At 42.8% G+C, this 25,400-nt stretch overlaps 1 protein-coding gene across 4 annotated transcripts in view; it reads left to right on the forward strand.

Annotated features, from left to right (window-relative positions):
• Window positions 1-24,143, forward strand: part of rbms3 (RNA binding motif, single stranded interacting protein) — a 253,939-nt gene extending 229,796 nt beyond the window's left edge. For 2 of the 4 annotated variants that reach the window (XM_070921154.1, XM_070921155.1), the window contains 4 exons: window positions 2,570-2,620; window positions 13,657-13,767; window positions 20,649-20,738; window positions 22,498-22,626. In XM_070921154.1, coding sequence (XP_070777255.1) covers window positions 2,570-2,620; window positions 13,657-13,767; window positions 20,649-20,738; window positions 22,498-22,626 — 381 coding nt within the window. Of the gene's footprint in view, window positions 1-2,569; window positions 2,621-13,656; window positions 13,768-20,648; window positions 20,739-22,497; window positions 22,627-23,386 lie in introns of those variants that run through there. The other 2 variants (XM_070921153.1, XM_070921156.1) reach the window with 2 other exon arrangements.
• Window positions 24,144-25,400: the final 1,257 nt, after the last annotated feature.

Raw genomic sequence — 25,400 nt, forward strand, 5'->3', positions numbered from 1 at the left:
CTAGGGAGAGGAGGAAAGATAGCACGGGTGGTGGCGATGGCGATGGCTCGGATGGGGGGGGGGCTGTGCAGAGGAGGGGTGTTGCTGAAGGTTGCCGTGCCCGTCTTTGAGGCACGCTTGATTAAAACTCTGGTCCAGTACCTGCGGTGGAAGGGTAGGGGAAAGAGGAGGAGGGAGAAAAGTGGGCCAGGGCGTGTCTCTAATCCGCTCTCGGAAGGCTTCCCAAATTGATTTATCAAAAACAATGGCCAGGCTTTTGAGGAATATTAATCCTCACAGTTTCAATATCGGGCAGCTCTGCCACTGCTTCCTGTAATATTGCCCTTCAGCCAGTCACGGCAGGAAGGTGAGTCCTTCATCTTCTGTTCAAGTACAAAGAGACAGAGGAAAAAGAAAGAGAGAAGACAAGCCAGGCAGCCACATATGCCAGACAAAAGGAAATCACTTCCTTTTATGATGGAAACTATCGCCTTTGTAATGAAAATCTCATGGTGCATAGAAGTGGCCGTATATGCCATTCCTTCTTTTATGTTTATGTTAAGTGGATATTTTTTTTGAGCTACTAGTTTGATGGCAAAGATTTATCAAATCTGCAAATGACCCATGCCAACAGCAGTGTTCTGGTGTTCTTTTAAGCCTGGCTCCGGTGAGCTTGAATGATGATTGGCTTTGTTTCCTGGAAAGAGCTTTGATGATCCACATGACAGGAGCCAGTCCAGGCCAGATCACTACCAAGATCTCAGCTAGTGCCGCCAGCCAGCCGTGGCCTGGTTTACATCACTGGCTCTACAGACTGGCTCACTGGCTGACTAAATATGTTGCTGGCTGGTTGGATGTGAGGCTGGCTGGCTTACTAACCAGCTTAACTGGCTGGCTGTTTGGCTTTACATGTGACTGATTGGATGGACGGCCAACTGGCTGACCGTGCGGCTGAACGACTGACTGACCGGCCTTTTGGCTTATTGGCTGACAGGATGTTTTAAATGGTAACACAAGCTGTGAAGTTCAGCCAGAGGTAGGGCGCTTCTTAGGTCATGAACATTATATCGTTCACTCACACTGAAGATACTGTAGCTATAGAATAACTGCACTTTTACTAATTGTTGTAATGTAGAATAAGCAAAACCACTCTGTCAGAGCTGTTTCTAGGTCCTTTGGGGAAAATCCAAGTCAAGTCAGGACAAGTGCAAAGCAAGTCCTTCCAAGCTTTCCGAATTCAAGTCCCAATGAAGGCTCAAATTCTTATTATTGTAATTTAAAGGCACCTATAGGCTGTGTGATGACAACAATCTTACAAGTTCAATGCGTGACTCACAGGACTTTCACAACAGAAGTACAAGTTTGACATTGCGCAAAGCAAGGCCGCCATTTCCATCAGAGAGAGAGGCAGCTGCATGAGCCATAGTGGTACACACTGCACTGTTTTCCTGCCAAGCAAAAGTTCGACTACATTGAACTTTGAACCCAAATACGCTGACCTCCACAACACACGTGCAATCGCATTCTGGCACTGGGTGAAGGCAGAAGTTGAAATTTTACAGCACAGAAGAGAGTGGATCTGTGTGGATGTGGATATCTCAAGTCCCAAGACTACAGCTCTGCACTATTAAATAAATCACATGATGGTCATGCAGTGTCTTAGTTAGAAAATGCTGAGGATAAGTGATTAAAGATGAGCTTTTTTCTGTGTCTATCTGCTGTCCCATTCAGCTGGGGAAAACAAATACTGCCATGTATAAACAAACAGACTTGGCTTCATGTTATAGAATATCAAGCTTGTTTAGGTGTGGATCCAAATCACAGGGTTTGGGTTGGCTCAGAGGATTGATTGCTCTTATAGCAGATTATTCCATGTTTGTCTTTGTTTAATCTAATCATTTTACCAGGATCAGTGGCCAGCCTGCGTGTTTGTCTGCTACAAGCTGTCTAATTCCTCTCTCCAGCACATCTAAAAGCTCTGTTTGTTCCTCCATTCCCAGAGTCTCTTGATCATTGTCCCTGTCACTGTTTCACCATCTCTTTAACTTTCTCATCCACATTTGTAAATATGCATGTCTGTATATGTTTTCCTCTGGTAATATTCTGGTCACAAAATAAGGAAAAGTTCTGTCCACCACTCTCAAATTCCTTCATTTTTTTCTTTTCTTTTTTACTTTTAAATAATAAGCTGCCTGTCCCTTAAATTTTCACAATGTTTCACCCCTCTTGCAACAGCGCTGGGTATGGCATTAATATTATTATTATAGAGAAGGAACCTAATTTATGGGCTCTATGCACAAGTCATACTGTTGGCAATAATGAGAAGGCAGGAGGGAGATTTGCTGCCTCCAGACTTTCAAATTCTTTTTGTAATTCTTTGGCACGACTTAATCTCTGTAAAGTTCAGCCATTTTGGTGCATTAAAACCAATGCAATCATTTTAAAACCTCCAGACTCCAGAGTATTTGAACATATTGTGAATATTTGAACAGCGTTTATTGCTTTATGTGGGTTGCTACTTGGATCTGACTAAGATTGAGTAAAATTTATATTGTCACCATCATTTTACATTTTATGTGTTTCTCCTCAGGTCCAGAGTACGTCATGGATGCCTCATCAACAATATGTTATGCAACCTACAGTAAGTACTCTACCATTCACCTGCAGTAGCTGCCCTTGACTCCCCATTGGGGCCCACCCTTACTTGAAAATATATGGTTTGCCTCCAGTTTGTCCTTTCTGCACAGTGTTTAGCCAGAGTTGTTGAAAGGTTTTAGGAGGAACTCGTTAAAAGAAGTTTATTTCACGTTCGTGCTGAAAATAGTTTAGAACATGGAGGACTTTTTTATATTTATAGCAATACGAGTGATCAGAAAAAAAGATTCTGTCTGGAAAAACGTTTAAGCCGCATTCCTCCTCTGTTGCAGGTCAAATGTTAAACCAACTCAATTTCATACATGCACATGCCATTACAGTACCACATGAAAACTTGTGATAGCTAAATGATTACACCACTTTTGTCCTGCAGTTACTATACACAGCTCTATAAAAGCATATTATCCCATTCTGATAACCACATGTTTTCATCTTTCCTAAGTATACAAACACATTTTTATTTTTTTGGTTGGGAGTTTATAGGTGTTGGATGTGCCAGGAAGAGATTCAGCATCATTTACCAGACCACAGCACAATACAGACAGACTGTTGCTCTGGGTTACCAGACAGCAGACAGGGAAAAATTAATATTAATTAGATTTAGTTCACCATCAACACAGTCTGCCACAGCACAGCTGAGGTAGTCACATTGCATCCAGTAGTACTCAGTCATCCTAGTTGAGGAGGACAGAACATTAGTTTTCTGAGAGTCCAACATTTTGTTTTTTTAGGTCACCCAGTCTGCTCAGAATATCCGCGCTAATGAGTTTTTTAATATTTTCTTCGCTGGTAAAATCATGTTTCACTTCTTTCTAGTGAAGTTTGATGGACTTTTTGATTGCAAGTCAAACAACAAATACGTATGTTTCAAGGAATGTTTTTAGAGAGGGAAATAGCCCAGCATCTATATTCACTTTTTGGATCCATGTTTTCTGTAACGTACCAACAGTACTGTGGGGAATAAATTCCAGATTTGCCTCCATAATGTTGTAGCAACAAAGAGCACAAGTAGTTTGGTAAATTGTTGTAATGTTGAGCTTTAATTGATCCTTGCACTGTGAGTGTGTTGTTGCTTTGAGGTTTTAAATCATTCTGCCCGTGGCTTTAATGTTTGCTTGAGGCTTTTTGTGGCCCCTGAAGCACATTCAGGGTACGTTGTTCTTCATTGCTCTAAACCAAGAGGGTTCAGAGCTCATGTATTTGATTCTTTACAGTCGTGAAACGGTTTCATTGTACCACGGACAAAAATGAGCAAAACTGACTTCTTACTTAAAGTCTGTTACAGCATAGTGCCCTGCAGTACAGAGTGTGCTTGAGTATTTCATACAGTAGAGTAAAACATATTGTTGTAAACTTGTCCTATAATACAATGAAGGGCATTATAGTCCAGTACATAATAAGCATGTAAATATTAGTTCTTTAATTATGTAAATATATAATTTCATTATTGCAGGAAGTTATTTTGTCTTTGGAAGAGAAAGTGTCACCCTGAGGGTAACGCAAGTTATTTTTTGCTGAAGTTGAACCTGTAATGAATCACACAGCCGCATAATTTAACTCATGCTTTAGTATCAAATTTTACTATTCAGTACGAATGAGTAAATTAATATGCATGCAGGTAAAAAGGTAACGCCTCACTGTTAGAATTTATGAAAGATTATTAATGAAGATGTTTGGGAAATATCTTGCAGTGCAGTAAAGTTATATGGTGAAACACACAGTTGAGAAACTACAAAACTGCAGATGTCACTCGCTGTGTTGTTGGGAAATATCAACCTGAATGTTGCATGTTTTTATGAATTATTATCCCTGGTGAATGTAACATGTAGAGCAGAGTTTTAGATTAATCAATTGAGTTTCTCTTAGCAGTTAGTCAGTTTTGTTGTTATCGTTGATTTCACTCAAAAAAAATAATAAATTGTCCAGAGCTGTTTATGTTTTTACCTAATTGAAAAATGATGTTTGCCTCAAGCAACCCATGAAAGTGTCAATAGCATTGTTAGCCTGAGTCAGAAAGACATCTGCTTGCGAGTCCCTGTGACTCAACAAATTGGGAAAGACTGGACTCTGCAGCTGATGGTCCAACACTCACTCACTGGAGGAGAGCTCAACCAGCCGCGTGGCTCCCCACTGTGGCCATTTACCACTCAGTCCTACCCATCTCACTTCCACTCCTGCTGTGGGACAGTGAACATGTAATCTGGTCGCAGCAGGCCACCAGCCAGGCGGACACACACACACCACACCCAGCTGCAGCTGCCCTCCAAGCCTCTCTGTTTGCCTTTCAGCCACGCAACCTCCTGCCTGTCCTACAAGTATCTTAACTCACCCAGCCTTCTCATCCCTGCTGTAGATTGCTACCTTTGCAGTTCACTTTCCCGGTGCCATTTGATTCACACAGGATTAAAGCTAGCTTGCTAACAAGCTAACTATTTTTGCTGCTGCTGCTGCTGAGTTTGCCCGTTGCGAGAGTGAAGATGTCATAGGTGGTAGACAGTATTACAAGGTGAATGACATTTCTAATAATGTAACTGCTCAGCATGTGCAGTGCTGTGTATGGGTGTGCTTCTGGATACATGTGCACATAGGTCTATTTGTATGCATCTAGACTACACCAATGCATGTGTTTATTTAAATGTGCATACCATTTTCTTCATCTTCTGGCATCTTCTCCAGTCATGTGTTGTTATGGTTTGTCTGTCTGCAGGCAGACAAAACACACACAGCTTTGTCATGTTTGTGTGTTAGCCTGATACATGTTTGTGTGCACTGTATGTGTTATGTAGTGCCATATGTGTGGTCCATGCTGGTTATTCCCAACCAGCCTGACGGCCATCCATCTCCCAGCCTTATGTCATAAGGCCTCTTGTAGCCATTGGCAGTAGCCACTCACCAGTAGCCACATTGTACTGTGGCATACATCTCATGATGCCTTCATGCCAGCAGTAGCCATGTGGCCATATCTGTCCCCATGGCCCCGTCCCCATTGTGTTCCAATGGCTCTCTCTGTCACCAAACGGCTGGTAGGTGCTAACCCCAGCTGTCACCGCCGTCAGTGGATAGCTACCAATCTGTCTCCCTTTATGACCCACGCTCATATCCGCTACCAGCTACATACACAGCAGACCGCCTCTTACACACACACAGCCTGCCACCAGCTCAGTGAATCACATCAAATTAGCCAAGCATGCTAGCATCAAGAGCTCGGGGGCCTACTCAAAGCATTAAAAACCAATTGATTGTGCGGCAGTTTGGCGGCTCCCACCACGTGTCGCGTGTTAAACCAATGGAGCGTTGTGCAATGGCACTCCTGGTGTCCCGGCAATATGGAGGCAGCCAAGCATGGAAGGGGAAGGGGTCACAGCTAGCCAGTCAGACTGTGTAGAATAGAATAGAATAGAATAGAATACAAGAAACACAGTCTCTGTCTAATTGTAATTAGTCTGCATAAGAAGTACAGTAATTAAACCAGAAAATATATACAAAGAGTCCACAAGAGTAAAAGTAAAAACAGTAAAACATATAGCAGTTTGCTCAACAGTAATTACAATTATGTAGAAAGTCTATTAGCAACACGTTAGCCTCAGACAGTTAATGGCTAGCATGGTTAGCAGTAAACTGATCACAGCAAAACTGAATTAACAAATCACAAATTAGCAATCACTAAACAACTGTAAATGAAGATGTAAATGAGACTATGTTGAAGTTGAGAAAACTTGACCGGGAGTTTGCTTATTGCACAGTAAACAGAGAACATTGCAGCATGTGTTGCTTCAGCAAAGGTGTTTGTTTTTTTCTGACTAGATTAAGTTTGACAAGTCCATCCATATGAAACTAGACTTCATCCCGCAGAGGAGCCGGCACTTTGTTAGCAGTAAGAGAGAGGGAGTGAGGAGAGAACAGTTTTCAAAATTTGTTTATCCCCAATTAATGGACGAGATGCAGTCGGCGTGGAACTTGATAGAAAGTGACAGTGTTTTTAAAAGTGGACAGCTAATTGAGGTTGCAGCTTGTTCTTCCAGGCGTTGTTCTTCTTTCTTTTTTTTACTCTGTTTATCATTTGTCTGCCCCCTTTCTCTTCGTCTCTCACGCTGTCTCTCAGATCTTCTAATGCTGTGCTCTGTTTGGCAGTTAGGCGTGGGATGTCAGAACAGCATGACCGCTTGCCTTTTGTACTGTTCTTCTTTCTCCACACAAGTCAGCAGACCTTGTAGAAGAGGAGAAAACTGAAGAACTAAAGGCCCCAAAAGACAAATACACACATGCAGCTGCAAAACACAGATGCACAACTTCCTAAACACACATATTGTTTTAGTGCAGGAACACATTTTTAATGGTAAATCTCACTTACGTGCAGATCATCAATCACGCACACAGACTCTCATATTCACTTCATGCTGCCAAAGAGCGCTGGAGTAGCTGCATTGCCAGCCAAGCGCAGCATTGCTGTCTTTCCCCATGACTTATCCATCCTCTATTTTTTTCCTTTTCCTCACTGTGAACTGTATGTGCTTCGTGTGTGTGTGTTTACTGGAGTGCATTGGCCCTTACATACTGGAGGTGAATTATTGAATTCCTCTCCGTTGCACCCCAGCCAGCTCTCCCCGGCTTCGTCTTTGAATTGACGCTTGCTGGGCCTCTTAGAATTGAACCATAACTATCTGCCCTCATCGGATGAAGGTGAATCTGTGTGCACTGTGTGATACCCATCTCCCTGGTTGACATGAAAAACGCTTCGCGGATTCAGAGGGGGAACATTATGTTGGTCTCATGGATTTGACTGGCGAGGCAGAATTTGAGACGGGGCTACAGTCGTCCTTGAGTTGCTCTCACTGCACTTTCTCTCCCCTCTCTATCTTTTCATCCCTCTCTACTTCTTTCTATACATCTCCCTCTCACTTCCCCCTGTTTTTGTCTCCCTCCATCCCTCCTGCCTCTCTTTCTCTCTCTTCCCTACTGCCCTTTCAGAGCACAACTGCAGCTACTGTGCTAGTGCCAGCAAAAAATCGTCTGTTCAGGGTTAAAGTTTCATTCATATAAGAGAGATATTGTTGCAGTGCCACAGGGTGACTGACAGAGAGATTGAGCGGCTGCATTTTCACTATAAGCTTTTGGATATTACCAAGACATTTTTTTGCAATAGTTGCAAAAAACATTTTTGAGACAAAAGCTGATATGCTTTGGTGGTCAGGCTTTATTAACTTGCTGTGTTTTTAATTGCATTTCTAATCTTTTTGGCTTTTGTAAATATTCTGGAGAGATCCTTGTGTCTGAAATGATCCATTTGTCAACAAAAGGCAGTCGGAGAATGGTTGATCCGAGCGTGGAGAGGAAAGGACCTCCCATGAAGACATGACAAATACTGTTACATGCTTCATCTAGCACCCTTATCCTCTTTCATACGCCCACCATATGCACACAAACACACACACACACACACACTACAAATCCATCCAAATATCTTGTCCTCCTCAATGGGGTACAAGGTAGTGGTTTCTTTTTGATAATAGCCTTATTACATACACTTATTTGTGCGCAACAAAGCCAGTTCATAAGATATGTCCCCATATTTTGACCTGATTTCAAGGGTTTTATTGTAATTCAATCTGCATCCTCTGAGATATTGCACATGATTGACAGACAGATGAATCGATAAGTGGAAGGAGACTGATCCACCATCCCTCTTGTTTTCATTTCACTGTGGAGGACAAACAGACACAGTAGATAAACATCTTCGCCAGAGGTGAGAAATCCTTCATCTGTATCTGGCTCCCCATGTTAATCTGTTAACATACATTGTTGTCGCCCCTCAGCTGCTTCGTCTGCACAGTAACGGTCTCCTTTTCCCTGTAGGTTCTTGTTATGTTTGAAATTAAGCTTTTCAAGACATTTAAAAAATGAGATTTCAAATTTAAACATGATTGCGAAGGCCAAGATAAGCTGCTATCTGCATCAATGTCAACTTGTGAGGCTTCACGCATTACTGTTCCACCAGTGTGCACTACTGCATCTCTGCTACTTCAGTTGGGCAAAATGAGCAGTTCACCTTTCTACCTTAATCTATGGCACGCTGCGTCTTGTAGACAGGCTGTGTTGGTAGTAGTGGGGCAGCCCAGGTAGTCTGTTAGCCCCAAGGAGGGATTCATGCTGTGGATTAGAGTGAAAGACCCAGGATGCTGCCTCCCTTTTTTGTGCTTACCCGAATAGAAAGGTGCCTGAGGGCATCTGGAAACTGTGGTCGCAGTCGAGGTAGGTGAAGGCAAAGTTACGGGCTATTGTAAACCTCAATAGAGCACAAACACAGAACAAGGTAAATAAGAGCACACACATTCAGATCAAGCTGGAACATATAAATTAAGATGAAAGACAAAGGCACATATACACAGTCATGTTTTTGTTTCTTTGGGTTTCAAGCCTGCAGTATTAGGGGTCCCTGGCATATAGTACTGTATATAGTTACCAGTCAATCATCAGCAGATGTTCACCAGGCTTTCCAGACCAATAACGACTGAGTGAACAAGCTTAGTCTGTGTGTGTCTTTGACTGGGGATGGAGAAATGTCTATGCAGTACTAAAGCTGTAGCAGAATTACTCAAACCCTGTGGCTTGGAGCCGCAGCACGTCTGCAAGTATCCTGCAGTGTGCGCGTCACATTTACCCCAACACAAAACACACTAACATACGCACACACCAGCATCAGTATCCAAACCACAGAACCTCACATGGAGAAACCAACTGTCAAATACAGCGAGGAATGTGTTGAGTAAAGCACGGGTCCTCTTTCATGTGGACGACACAAGTGATGCTTTGTTTGAGTGGAAGACTCGGGAATACAGCCTCGGCCATTGTTTGACATTCTTGAGGCTTTTTTCCCCCCGACTTTCGAATTTCACCTGTCGGACTTTGAAAACTTTTCATTGTTCATGCTCCATTCTTACTTCTTACCAGGCTATTAGTGATTTTGTGTACAATGTGGGAACAGCAAAGTCCGCTAGTTTCAATAACCAGACGCCTTTTTGCCAGCAGTGAAACATCAGGGCCTACAAGGTGAGGATCGGCGTGTGAGCTTGTCTTTGTGGCCTCAGGCTGTTTCCAGTCAGAGCGGGGACAGTGCTGCCGCCTGAAGGTAGTGATATATCAGCACCGGATTGAAGCAAGGCAATAATGTTGGATATTATAACCTGCAGCAGCAATAGAGGCGAGCAAAATGGCTGGCTTTAGGGATGCTCTGATCAGGTTTTTTTAGGGCTGATACTAATCGCAGTTTTAAAGTCATCAGAATCAGCCAATCTGATACCGATCTTTACAGGATTTTATAGGGAGCAAAACATGATGTTTTCCTCATTTGTAAGGTTCCAGGATTTTCTTTTTTCATTCTAAAATGGTACACTGCCAGTTCATTACATGTTCTAATACTCTAATACTGTTACACCTTCCAAAATTAGCAATTTTGTCCAGAGCAGAATTTTAAAAATCACAAAAGGCAGTTTTACATCTCACTCAGTCAAACAAAAAGGCAGTATCTCCAAACTGGATGAAATTCTGTGCAGGAAGAAACCAAATTCTCAGTTCCTTAAGCTCGATACTTGCAACTCAAACATACTGTCCACCTGACTGCATCTTGAGTCTACGTAGGGCAAGACAGGAATGTAAACCACTTCATGAGATCTTTTAGCTGTAATGGATCAGGCAGTAAACACACTCACTATCTGTGTGACATTTATGTATTTGCCGTACCCATTTTACAATAGTTATTTCTGATCAGCAGCTCTAAAGACCAAGTAATGAATATCAGCTGATACCGATCAGCACTCCATCAGTCGGAGTGTTGCTGTTTACTTGTAATGAGCGGCCATTAAAAAACACTGCTGGCTGTAAGATTTTTTACAAGATTTCTTATTTACTGTACATTGTCTCTGGTCGTCGAGCGTATATCAGCGTATTTAACAACGGGCTGATATCATCTGTCTCCTGTCCAGAGCCAGATCAATACCGTCTTAGGCAAGATGGGCTTTTCACAGATGCACACACACACACACACCAAAACATGTGCATACATTGAGGAGATCTGTAAACATCATCTCATACATTTGTAACAGATATGTCTGCAGCATCCATTATCTTGCTCTTTCTCTGTCTCCCTCTCTCTCACACACACACAGAGGACAAATCAAAAACATATCTTGTCTATTTGTGTCAGTCTCTTTCTCATTTTCCTTCCTCTCTAGTCTGTCCGTGGACAGACACACAACACGACACGACAGACACCCACACACACACACACTAAAACCTCCTCTCTCACAGACACTCAGTCTCACAAACACAGAAAATCGAAATCACAAATCGGCTTAACTCTCCCTGACACGTCTGTGAATTAAGCCTTTCCGTTGCTCTCCCTTTCCCATTATAAAGGCATTGTCAGAGGCTGAATCAGTAACAGGTAGCCCACAGCTCCTGCTGCTTCCCTCTCGCTCCTGTCTTTCTCTTTCTTTCTCTCTTCCTCGCCTTCTCTATTCTTCTTTCTTTTTCTTTGTCTTCTCTCGCTTTCTCCCTGTGTGTCCCTCAGCCTTTCTCTTTAATTCTCCCTCCTCCCTTTCCCCGTCCGTCTCCTCTCGCTCCCGTCTTCCTCATGACCTCCATCAGCTCTCTCCTTAATCATCCCGCTCCTGTCCCCACACAGTCTTTCCGTCTGTCTCCTCGTTTCCCCTCTCCTTTTCTTATTTCATCCGTCACAGCCAGTGATGAAACGGAACTAAGTACTAGGTATTTTCATTATTTGCTCCTTTAAACTTCAACTTCACCACATTCTAGAGAGAAATATTGTGCCTTTTTACTCCACTACATTTCCTTGACAGCTATGGACACTAGTTACTTTGCAAGGTTCAGACTTTCCACACAAAACGGATAAGAGATGCAATCAGTTTATATCTTTGTATTGCTTAAGTCAAGGATCTGCATTGGGTTGCACCAGCTATTCATTAAGCCATCACTAAGTCTGTATGTAGTCCTTCCTATGTTCTCAGTTAGTAGTAGCTAGTTTCAAACTAGTGATTTACTAAATTACTTAATTACCATTAAAACCTACTGTAGTAACGATTTAAGCAATGTTTTAATCGTTACTAAACATCTGTAGTGCTGTTCAATCAAAAGAAAAGACACCAAGTATGCAAACAGAAAGTCAGTGTAGCATCTGAGCTGTAAAATTGTAAATTGTGAAAATCTGATAAAAAAAAATACATTCGGGGAAACAATATATTAAAGTTGCTAATCCTTTACTTTGTTTTATTTGTATAATGTGCATACATGCAGAAATGTGTTTCAGAATTAATAATATTTGTGCAGTTTAGAATGCGACGGAAATACGCTAATCAGAATCTGAATCAGAAATACTTTATTGATCCCCCGGGGGGAAATTATACAATATATATATATTATAATGACACCATTTTGTCATTTAGCCTGCCGTTATTAGCATAACATTTTTTAACTTAATTTTTCCAGTTTACATCATTATTAAACATCATTTTGATCAAGCATGGAGTCATACATATCGACCATATTTCATATTACCTCTTATATTAGCAAGCTAATGTAAGTTTTATCAGTTTATTTATTTAGCTACACAGCAGTTACACCTTGGTTACTGTTACTGCGTGTAAATATTTAGTTTAACAACTAATCTCTACATAAGATCTAATTTATGTAAGGACAAAGGTTTGTGTATATGTGTGTATACTTCAACCATCTCAGCATTCCACCCAGTTTCTTTCTTGCTTTTCTTTTAGAGTATTTTTGGGGGATTTTTCACCTTTCACCTTTATGACGTGCAGCGTGCTCCGTAACCATTCTGCTACCAAGGAGCTCCCAGTTTCTTTCTTTTTGTGCTGAGGCGAAACTCCGGGAAGGGTCCCATGAAGCTTGCATATGGAGTGGGAGAGGGAGGAGAGAGGAAGTTAGCTGACTGTGTTGTGAATGCAGGGAGTAGACAAGCAGAGCGATTCTGACAGGCTGTGTCTGCACAGTTTGTTCTCCAATAGGCCCACACAGAGTCACCAGTGGAGTGCACACATGCACGCGCACACTCGCAAACATACCTTATTGGAGTTGCACGCTCACATATACACACACATAGACACTGTCAGTCTTTTTCACACTCGTGCACAAATGCTGTTACACACAGTGTGTTGCAGGCTTACCTACAAACACACATAGACACTTACAGTACAGACAGACAAAGTGAGAGGAGAGGCGAGCCGAGCAGAGGAAAAGGGCTTGGTTTTGAACGCGTTCCTCCCGGGGCTTCAGTGCTGGGTAAATGGAGCTATCATGACAAGGGATGAAAGAGCAACAATGGTTTCATCACTTTCCCTCATGTTCCACTGCACCGTGAAAAAGAAGCTTCTAGCGCTCTCATCCGCCCGTTAGGGAAAACATGCCGCGCATTATACCAACAGGGGAGGCTCGAGAACAACACAAACCCATATTGTTGATACATCAGCAGCAGTTATTGATGATTTTGATGGACCAAAGACAATAGTGTGTATTGATCTTGAAAATGTCCCTGTGTTCTGTTGCTGTTTATTGACGCTGTCCCTCTTCCCTTCTTCTTTTCTGGCTGAGTTGTCCTCATGTCACCTCTGCCTGGGACCCACCCTTCTCTCTCTTCCATCTCTTCCTCAACTTTTCACTTTCCTGTCTTCTTCTCTTTTCAAACCCCCAACTTCCTGCCTGGCCTCCTTTAGCCCTTACCACCGTAATCCCAAGTGTCCCTCCTCCATGTCCTTTTATACACCAGTATTTATACCTCCTTTACCTTGTGAAATCTGTTAGCTTATTTTCTGATATTCACGTTTGGTTAACTCTACCTTTTTGTTTTTAATATTTTACATGGACTCCAGGAGGACTATAAACCACTTTGTGGAAGCTAATATGAATCAAAATAAGCAATAAAAGAATATGCACAATCTTCATCATTTCTTCAGTTCCTCCGTTCATCTTACCTTCTCCTTGTCTCGTCTCCAGGGTGCAGTGATCACGCCAGCCATGGACCACACTATGTCCATGCAGCCTGCCAGCATGATGGGCCCTATCACCCAGCAGATGAACCATCTGTCCCTGGGCACTACAGGAAGTGTGAGTAGTCCTCGCTGTGCTACAATGAACCACGCACATAACCATAACACCCAAACACAAGCTTGTCTTGTTGCCATATTCCAGATGATACATGCCGATACACTCAACGAGGCCGTCTTCAGTTATTGCTGTGCGATAACAGCAGTAAGCTTTACAAGCACCGAGGAGCACTTGGTGGACTTTTTCCCCTGGGTTTTGCTTTCTACGCTATATACAAGCTGCACTGTCGGATACAGTCGGTGGATACACTACTCAGGGCTGAAAAGAAACAACTTCACCCTCTTAGGCATGTATTTTGGGAAATTTCAATATTTTCCTAAAACAGGCGTATTCTGCAACCAGTGGTTGGTTTCTGTTGACATTGTTTATCCACCATTTTGTCAGATACGTGACCAAGAAAATATTCACAGGCATCTTTTATCTACTTCTTAAATGTCCTGTCGTGAATTAAAAATTCAGCAATTTACAAAGCATTACTGAATCTTACTACACGCTAACCAGTTTCATCATGATGAAGGTTTATAAATGCAGGAAGTAGCATGTATACAGTTTCACTTTTTTGGGGGGGGTCAGTAAACCCATTACTTTATTGTGTCCCCTATTTCTGAAACCAAACCTATGCCCAAGCGATGAATGCCCAAAGACTACAAATCCATTCATAGAAAGGTACACTTTAAATGTATGTAGGACTCCCTTGAAAAAGATATTTTTAATCTCCTGGTTAATTAAAGGTTAAATAAAATGTGTGGCTAGCTGTTTTGCTGTTATCCTTTTTCATCATATCCAGAAATGCAATTCATCTAAAAATCTACATCTGCTCTTAAAAGTTGAGACGGAAAATTTGAAATGTTGAGAAAGAAAACGGCAGGTGTCCATTACGTCGTTGGTATGTGTCAGGAGGACCAAGCGGAGGTCTTTCATCTGTAGGAAACATTGTTCATTTTGTTCAAAAACAAAGTACACATTGAGTAAGAGATGGATTTTACTTTTCCATTCAAGAAAGCCAAACCTTCTCAGGCTGTCGCCACATGTGCTCTGTCATGGAGCTGCCATATCATTTGTTTTACACTGCATGCATTCACTGCCAGATATTGAGAGAGCGTATTTCCTCCCTGATCTTCCACATTAAATAGATTTCCTGTGAAGCTAAACAGTGTGACAGAGCTCTCTGTTCTCCACCTTCCTCACTTTCACCCTCTAATTTCTGTTTCTTTCTCACACTTCCCTCTCCCTCACTCTCTAAATCACACATGAGATCTATCACTCCATCAGTTTTCTTTATTCCACACACACACACACTCTCGCTTACAGTCACCGCCCCCCTAAACCAGGAACCCCCCCCCCTTTCAGGATCAAGTCGACTTAGAGGTGTCACACAGTTCTGAAGCCTGACTTCCTGCCCTAACCCTGCTGCCCCGGGGGCAAGCAAGCAGGCAGCTTTGCTCCGGCACTATGTTTGATCTCTGTGTGTGTTTGTGTGTGTGTGTGTATGATTGAAACAGTGCTGTATTGTACAGTTACCCATGTGTTTCCAGGTGAGCTGTCAGCGACTGTGACGCCATGTTGGCTCTGTCAGGAATGCCCCCACCCTAATCTGCCCCAGCTGTGCTAACAGCCAGGATTAGAGACAGGCTAATCTATGATGATGGCTTCTGATGTTTGATGGGTTGTATTATAGTAGAAAGTGGGTTAGGGCACTCTCTCCTTTTTTCATGTCTGGTTTACTCTCTCTGCCTCTCCCCTTTCTGCCTGCTTAGCTTTCCTGAGGCGATGTGCTGTGTAGCATAACTTCTCTATGGCTGAGCGGCACACACGGCATGCCACACTTGATCATCTATGGGAATTGAGACGTATTTCCTATAGAGCTTATTCTTAAGCCAGATGTGAAGGCCCCTCCATACTGCCTGATTGAGAAAGCATGTTAAAAGAGGGGTTAGGAACCAAGATCTCTAACTATCCGTGTAGTAAACTGGACTTGACACCACATTCTCTTAGAGCACATTCCTCAAGCGTACACGCATGTGGTGAGGTTGTTTTGATTGCCCCCACTGGTCACGTGACGTAACCTTCGCCACAGAAGAGCACCTGCCATGAGTAGCGTCCTCCAAAGTCAACAACTTATCACGACTGCCTCTGGCCGCTGAAGGAGAAGCCACACCTCAGAATACTCTTGGCTGTTCCAGCGACTCTGCGGCTGTTTGTGTATGGCTGCAGCTTTCTTCTTCTCTCCAAGAAAAGAACCAAATGTTCCCGGTCCGCCCAAGCTGTGACACTGGTGTGGTGACCATAGCTTTCCGAGAACGCCGTGTTATTTTGCAGCGAGGATCGGCACGGAGGGTTAGGCCTGTTAAAAAGGAGTGGCAGGGAAAACCTCACCTCGTAATGAGGAAGCATGGATCGGTGCCGTCTGATGGTCACCGCTTTGGAATTTAGCTGCTTCACCAGAAAATGTTCTGTTTTCAATAACTTCTATAGTCACCCAGCTCAGTTTGGTGAGTGTCTTTCTTGAACAACTTGATTACAGAATGCTAAAGAACCTCAGGCTTACTGTTTATGGATGGCACACATAAACATGCCATCCGTGCTCCTCTCTGATTTATTTGACCATGTTTGGTGCATATTGCTCTGTTACTGATTTATTCACTATCTTCCAGCTCTCACCACTTAACAAGAGTCCATCTGTCATTCCTTGTGCTTGCTCGTGCCCGTTAGTTGCTGTGGATGTGCACATGCGCTGTCATTTTAGTATTTGTGTGTGTGTGTGTGTGTTTGCACGCATGTCAGAGTCTGCGTTTGTGTGTGTGCGACATAGTGTTTGACATGACAAGAGGTGACCTTCCCTCTGTGTTCTCCATCCTATTCCTGTCATGACATGTAGAACCCAGGTCTCTGTTGTCATGGTGACAGTGGTGATTGACAGCTTCTCTGTCCCTGGAAGACAGATTTGTGTGAAGCACTTTCCTCTATTATCTGGGCTGTTTCCCTTGGTTTTCTGTGGGGAAGTCTAAGTACAGTATGTTATTCTACATGCATGGCTATATTTAACCTGTACTCAACCGGTGGAAGTTGACTGCACTCTCTTCTCTTGTAGCTTCACATTCAACCAGTAACACGTTAACACCTGGGTGATTCCCAGTACCACTGAGCAGTTAGGTCCTTGCAGGACCTTGAAGGTAATTGTTAAGGGAGGAACAACCTTTTATGGCATTTTAAAATTTTACAATGCTTTTTTAATGTGTTTAAGGGCTCGGAGCCAAGTACTATGGTGCAAGAGTTGTGCCACTCTTGAATGGATTCAGTGTCTTTCGTTTTGGTTTTACGGCCCACAACTGTAGTGTTTGGTTCAGTCTCATCACTCTGATCAACCTTGTTTCCAGTTGCAGGCAGCTGTTTACTGCTAACACATTCACCATATCAACTTTATAAGGTGATTACATGTGAATGTTAATATGTAATTAACATTTCTTGTTAAAAGCTTGTCCCTCTGCCCTTAAGTGGCCACTAAAATCTATTAATACTGCTTTAAAAATAAAATAATAAACTTTCATTTGCCTTGCACTTTTAAATATGCAAAAAAAGCACATTTACAAAAATAAAACTGACTCTTAGACTAAGAGAGCACAACTAGATAACGGCTATATTAAATGTGCCTTGAGGAGTTTTCTTCTAAACAAACAAAAGTTTATATTCAGTGTTCCACACCAAAACACATCTTCTTGGACATTTTGAAACTTGCATTGTTTACATCCATGTTTACTTGCTAGCCTTTTGATGGTGCATTGCTGCATTTTTTGGCGCATTATTGCCACTTGAAGATCAGTGGAATAATGTGAGGCCATTGGCAGGACCGTGTACTGTGTCACCCACGTCTGCGCCACTCAGGGTTAAAAACTCCACAGGTTACCTTTAATACTGAAATAATAAATATTAAAATAGTAGAACTATATACTGTAAAAGCCTGCTGATAAGAATGTGTTTAAAGAAGTGATTAAAAAGATGACACTGATTTTGCCAGTATAAATCTCCGCGGGCGGGATGTTAACAAAGCCTGGGGGCCAAGATATGCAGGGCTTTTCATGGTGAAGTGGTACAGCACTGTGATTCACAGCCGCTGGTGTGTAGCTCCAATAGTTCCCGTCGTGTCGGAGCCCAACAGCTAAGATCAATAGTCATCAGAGCCCATCCCCACGCTGCTCCGCCATTAATAACCTACACTCAGTAGCTGGATGCTCTTTCCTTGACCAACTGTTATCCTCCACCTTGCAGACGATGCAACAGAACAGCATGTCAACACAGAGGGGAGAGATAGATGTGGAGACTGAGTGACAGACAGAGAGGTGGATGATTTATTTGAACATTTAAACATGCTAACGTGTTGTGCTACATTCCACCAGTGCAAGAACTACAATTTCTCGAGGAATTCTTGTTCATGTTGAAAGCTGAAAGCAGAAAATAAACTTCCCTATCATCCTTGTACCTACTAAACATAAATTGCACTGTCCTACACGGTGCAGAGGTCCAAATCACTGTGGTACCAGAGTGGTATATGGTATAGATTTTCATCCTGGTGTTGCTGCATTGCGGTCTGACTTTATACTGTAGTTATAGGTGTATGTCATGGAGATAGATGGTGGAGAAGAAACTTAAGGAATCTACTCACACCAGCCTCGTTAAGGAACTATTCAGGCCTCCCGTTCATCAAACATACGCACATGCCATCTGTTCCAGGCGCAGGTGTATGTGTGTGTGTGCATGTTCATAGATATGCGTGGCTGTGTGTGTGACTGTAAGAGTGAAACACCATTTATTGCCAATTAGGGATGCTTTATATTGCCCAAACCTGTCCCCTGACTATGGACTGGGAAGTATTAAAAGAGTTGAAATTGGACAAAAATCATCTTTATCACCATAGCAACCCAATTCACTGTAGCCAGGCTTGACATCCCCCTGACTTGCCACAGCAGCGACTGCAGAAATATGCCCTGCTCAACCTGCCACATTAAATAGGTTAACTAATGGTTATGGTAGAAGAAGAAATCTTATCTTATTAAATTTTCTTGTTAAATCTAATTTAAATTCCTTTTGCAGTCCTGCAGAGAAATATAACATTTCAAATGGACATCCTCCCTTTGACAGGGGGATTTTGATATTGCTAATTATCTCCTGCTTCCCTTCATTTGCTTTCATGCAGCCCTCACAGGTGAGTTGGCTGAATAAGTTAATGGGAAGCAGAGGCGAAGACAAAAAGTCCCGAGGAAAATTGGTATGCATGGTTTCGATTCACCGGGGAGAAGGTCACTTCAACAATCTGATAGGCCCTTTTAGACGATAGCAGGTTGAGAGAGTGAGAGAGAGAGAGAGAGAGAGAGAGAGAGAGAGCACGAGTGACAGGAAGGTGAGAGGGAAGAAGGCATGACACAGAGAGGTAATGTGGTAATGTGTTAGGAAGTCTGGATATGCCATCTCACCCCGTCCTGAGTGTGACAGCCCTGAAGGTGTGATAACCTTAAATTCACACGCACAGACCCACACAGTCATACGAACGCACGCTAACATCCATCCCAGGGCATCCTCCTGGCCATGTGTAGCGACGGTGGGGGAGTTAATCACCCATGTCCATGGCCTTTAGCTGCTCTCATTAGCAGTGAGCGGTGGAGCCGTACCCGATCCATTAGCAACGCTGCCGGTAATGACACTTCACCAGCACCGCCGGGCCCACGGCCAAGAAAGGCTCCGCAGCCCGGTACAGCCCCTCCATTACTGCCTCCTACTGCATACTGCCGCCACGCTTTTTAGCACTGGCAGGGGGACTGAGAGGCGAAGTAAAAAATAAGACGGAAAGAAAGGGATTGTACTTCCTTTTTTTCCTTGGTCCGGAAAAGCAGCAGGAAGAGGAGGAGAGGCGGAGAGGCAGCCTGGTGGCTTTTATCTGGGATCACATCCGTTGGCGCTGTACTGCAGCATTATCATTCCAAGCCTCTTTGTCTTTGTCTGTGTCTCACAGGCACACACACACACACAGAGACACACACATTCACACAGACACGCATGTATGTTCCCAACACACAGCTGGAGAACACATACATCCACGCGCACAGTTGGGCAGACAAATAGTGATAAGTCATCTTTTATGCACAGGCATGCGCTAATTAAAAAGGAGCACACACACACACACACACACACACACTGGCAAATCAGGCTTACACTGGCCGCGTGTACGCCACCACACACACACACACACACACACAACATGCATTCACAGCAAGTCCTGTAGAAAGCCTCACACAAAGTGCCGTGTCCTCATTCATTTTGCATGTGAAAGCCCTGTGGCTGTCATGTAACCGAACTTGTGTCACGTCTGTAAAATGGCCATCGTGGAGCGAGCTAGCACCCAGTTAAAAGCCAGGGCAGGCATGACTAAAGGAATATAGGCCACAGGCAACAGACCTCCTGCTTCCTCTGTCCTCTCTCTGTCTCACTCTCCCTTCATTCCCATACCAGCTTTCTTTCTTTTTTCTTTTTTACCCTCCTCTCAGCTGTGGCCTGGTGCATTTGCCTGCCTGTGAAGTTTTGGTGGAACAGCAGGACATCTCTTCCTCCTCTGTCTACCTCACATACTCTCTTCTGCTCTGTTGAGAGTGCACACATTCTTTTAGCGCCCTCCAAAGGACGCTGAGAGCACAGCAAGCTCCCGCTCCCAGTTGTTACGGGAATAATTGCAGTGAATGAGACTTTCAGGGAATTGTTGGATATCTGAAAAGTCTTTCTCGTCCCATTTTGGTATATAATGTCACAAATGTGTGTGTTGCACGTAATATCTGTGTATTGTGATGTGTGTGCAAGGGTTTTGATATGTTTTGTGTCTTTTGTTTGTGTTTCAGTACATGACTGCTGCAGCTGCCGCGGCGCCTATGCAAGGGACCTACATTCCCCAGTACACTCCTGTGCCTCCAACAGCCGTCCCTGTCGAAGTAAGACCCACACGCACGCACACATTATTTACCAATAAAGGAATCTGTTGATGTTTGCCCAAAGGAGGACATCATTATGCCTGACAGCCCACTCTCTTACACCCACAAGCGCTCACTTCACCATTTCTAAAAACCTGCTCACCGCATCAACAGATCAAAACAGTCATTAAATAGACAGATTACATTGCAAACAGGCTGTAAATTGCTCTTACTCTCTCTAAACAAATGGCCTCGCGCCACCAGCAAATAACGAGGATGAAAACTGCAAGCAAAGCAAGATGAGTCAGAAGTTTTATAGTATTTGGGAAAGACATTTGAAGTGCAGTGCAGACTTTGTCACTCCTCCGGGCGGCTGTCTGAGCTCCTGGCAGGTCCGGGCCGTCCAGTCCTGAGGAATGATGAACGTGGAAAGCGGGCAGGCAGGCAGGCTGGCAGGCCGGCGAGGAGAACGGGCCGGCTGTCTGGCGGCTGACAGTGCGGTCGTATTCAGATGGACTATCAGTCGTGTATCAGATGACAGGAGCTGAAGTGAGACACAGTGCCGGCGGTGCTGTCTCTCTCTCCTGCCTCACAGCCGGTCCGGGCTGGTAGGTAGCTGGAACACACACACACACATCCGTCAGCCACGGAGCTCTGGTTAGCCCACCAGCAACGGACAATGACAGTTTCCCCTGACAGACCCATTAGTCGCACCCCCCACCCCCACCCCCACTTATATCCCCCCTTCCAAGCTCTCCCTCCTCAGAAAGTTCCTCATGAAGGAGCGGGACGGAGGAGAGAGATGTAGTTGTAGTGTAGCCCCTGGCGCCTCTTACCTATTTCATCCGCACCGTCGTCCTCTCAATGCCAGCGTCAGCAGCGGGGTGTATATCACTGTATCAGCCAGCGTCTGGAGGGCTGATGTATGGACAGGACGCAGTATCCTTGAGAGCTTGTTAAAGGTGATTGAGATGACTCAATGATGGGGCGCTATCGGTAAAGCTAGACACATAAAAAGGCTAAGAGGTTGTTGTGATGAATTCAGTGCCCGTGGTCATCTTTTACTTCAAATGTAGATGTAAATCTGCAACAATTTAACACAGTTTGTACATATTTTACTTCTATTCACTAATCCCAATGTCAGCAATACTTCTGTATTCTTTGTTGTGTATTTTATTTAACCACTTTGTTCTCGATATTCCTCTAACTTTTCCATTTAAGTAGCTTCATTGGTATATAACAGACAAATATTCTTCAGATTTTCCTTACAGGGCTTTACTGAAGCTGCATCACACTTGAGCGAAATGTTAAAATGCATTTGTTGTATGGCTGCTCCTTAACTGTGCATAAATAGAAAACTCTCCACCTGCATTAATATGCATTTCTGACATTCTACATTATATTGACATCTTTGGATGGAAAAGTTTCATATTTTAAATGAAGTTCTGTGGTTGTGTTCAGAGTTCAGAGTGATGAATCTGTCAGTCTCAGAGGGTAATAATCACAATCACAAGAGCCCAGAATTGCTAGTTTGTCTACAACACCCTCTATAGTTGATAGTTGATTCAGGTCAGAAAAAAATATACAACAACAACAGAGGTCATTTCCCTCCTCCAGGACAGAAGGAGAACAGTACAGATGTACGTACGGAGTAGGCAGACGTATTTAGCAGAATTTTACGCTAGTTCAGTCACATACTTCACTAGGAAGTGCCAAGCGTGGCAGAGAGATGCTTGTTAAAGTTCAGAGCTGACACATTTCCTCCCGTGCGTGTCCTCAGGGAGTGGTGACGGACGCCTCCCCCCAGACAGTGGCTCCCTCGTCACAGGAGGTGGCTGGCCAGCAGCAACAGATCCAGGTGGACAGTGCTGCCGACCATGTTCCTGCTTACTCATACCAGTCCAAGTAAGTCGAGCAGTGAAGCGGGGCCATTGCTGTCAACCATTTTAACATGGTATTCTGTCCTTTCAGGGTAGTTTTTATTGTTTATTGCGAATACTTTTTTAATTGTAAGCATTCAGGGTGGGCGATATGATTTTTGTCTACCATCAGAGATTTTGCCATACTGTTTATATAAAGGTATTTATCCCACTGATATTTCTGTGTGCATTAGGTTTTATATTATTTTTATATATGATGAGGTGCTTTGATTTGTCAGGTATTTTATCCATATTGCCCTTACTTTACTTTTACATTTTTGTGGTTTACCACATAAATTCTGTCAGAAACATGTTTTTCACTCCCTTAGTAAGATCTAACTTGTATAGAAAAGCTTCCTGACTGTGAAGTATTTGGTTAACTAAAAGAATATTATCATACATTACAACTATTTTTTGAGATGTTTTGTACTTTGTAACAACAACAGCAGTAAAATTGCAAGGAAGCTGCACAAAATACTAATCTCGAGAGTAAGGAAGATGAGAGTGCGCAGTCGTGCTGTTATAAAATGACTCAAATGATTCCTGGCTGCTGTTGTCATTTGCTCGTCACTTTTTGCTTTTCTGACCCGATCAGTTTAACGTGCTTCATTTTGCTTCAGTCTTCTGACTGGGTCGTCAGCTGTCAGCTGTCAGCTCTATTGCTTTTCTGTGTTTGTAATATTGTGCTTTGATTACAACTGCGCACACCCTCCTCCCCTTCTCTCTCTCTATTTTCTCCTCTTTCATCAGATAGCAACGGCCTGAGCGAATGTTCCTGTGACAGCGTTGCCTTGAGACAGAAGGTGGCTGCACTGTGAATGTGAGGAAAAAGAGAAAAGAAAGAGATTGCTTCCAGATTGCCCAGGCACCAAAAAAGAGACACTTTTTTCATTTCCTACCTGGTCTACGAGAAAAAATAAAACGCAAGAAGGAGGTAAAGAGTGCTGAGGAAGGGGATGGGAAAATTGCTGGGCACAGTGCAAAGAAGTGAAGTTGTTTAGTCTGGGAACCTGCCTGAAGGGCTGGGCTGAAGCTTGAAAAGTTTCTCAAAGAAAAATCTCAACCAATTTAAAAAAAAAAAAGAAGAAAAAAACGAATAAAAACTGACAAAAAAAAAAAGGTTGAATGCGCAGGTAGGTGATGAAGTTTATTTTGTAATTAGAAAAGGGGAGTCAAGTTTGAGATACACACAGAGATTGTCTTCCTCAGATATTAAGCTACAATTTCTTTTCACTCTTTTTTATGTTCTAGTGTTAAATTTTAGTTTTCTAGATATATTCAAAAACAAAGTGTTTTTTTCTTTCTTGAATCTTCATGGCCTTAATTTGAAGGGCGCCAGAAACTTTTTACAGAGTTAAAGTCTGACGTCTGGTTAGGAACAAAAAAAAAAAAAAAAAGCAAACGAAATCAGTCTCTTGGACCACTTGGAGGGTACAAGATACTGGATGAGTTGTCCTAAAGAGGAAAAAAGAATCTATCACATAAGCTGTACAGATTTAATAGAGAAGAGCTTTTTTTCGTTTCTTCATTAGAAGAAAACTTTGATAATTATTATGTCAGAGGTAACTAAGTGTCAGAAGAAAACAAAATGTCTGTTGGGGGAAAAAGACTCGAGGGTGGGGGTGGGAAGGAGGGGGAGAGGAGAAGCTTTGAAGAGATTTTTCACAATGAGGAAAAAATGAAAACATAAGAAAACATGCTGCATTGTGGATGCAGTCTGTTGCAAATGCTGAACTTGTTTTTTATTATCATAATTATTATTTTACATGGCAAAGTTGCTGTCGATGACATTAGTGCTTTTTATCTGCCACATTTTACCTTTTTTATGAGCTTTAAGATGTTTTTAGCCCGCTTTGCTTGTCACACTGCAAAAACAAACAAAAAAAAAAACAAAAGAAGAAGAAAAAAAATTACAAAATGAACACAAAAAAAAAAACTACGGAAAAAATTCTGGCAGTGAAATAAAAACAGTAGATTCAGTAGGAGCTTACGGTTTAAACCAATCAGTGCAAAAGCAATAGAAGAAATTGTTGACAATTTCTGTAGTCTTTCCTAGTTGTGGATCAAATGCAGCCCATGGATGGCCATTTTTATACCAAAGATGAAGAGACACTCTGAACCAGAGTTTTGTTTTTGTTTTTTTCCTTCATTTTTCAGTTTGATTTTGTTGTTGTTGTTGATGTTGTTGATGATGATGTTAATGTTGATATTGCTGTTGTTGATGTTGCTGTTGTCGTTGTTTTTTATTTGACCTTGATGGCCGGACCAGTCCTTACTATCCTTCTTAACGTCTTCTTTTCACCGGGTTTAAGCTAGTTTTCCACGGTTGTCCAAGCTGTTACACAAATGCGCGCACGCACACACACACACACACACACACACACACACACACACATACACACACATATCTAAACATGCACACACGTACTGTACAAACTCATACACACACATCAAACAGTATTTAAAGTGTGACGCAACCAGTGGCAGTCCTACCAAAAGTCCTTTTTCTTCACCTCCTCTTCTTGTCTTTTCATTTCTTTTTGTGTCTCATCACTTTTTCCATGCTTTCACACACCGTGGGTGCATTCCACCTCTCTCTCTCTCTCTCTCTCTCTCTCTCTCTCTCTCTCTCTCTCTCTCTCTCTCAGATCCTGCAGGGAAAACTTTAGGAAACAGATTGGGGAATGTTGCTTGCTGCGCTCTGTGGTCGTCAACACATTGCTTCCCGCTTCAGTCTCTTTTTCTCTTTAATTCAACCATAACT

Source organism: Enoplosus armatus, chromosome 16, assembly GCF_043641665.1.
Source record: "Enoplosus armatus isolate fEnoArm2 chromosome 16, fEnoArm2.hap1, whole genome shotgun sequence".
Classification (NCBI taxonomy): Eukaryota; Metazoa; Chordata; class Actinopteri; order Centrarchiformes; family Enoplosidae; genus Enoplosus; species Enoplosus armatus.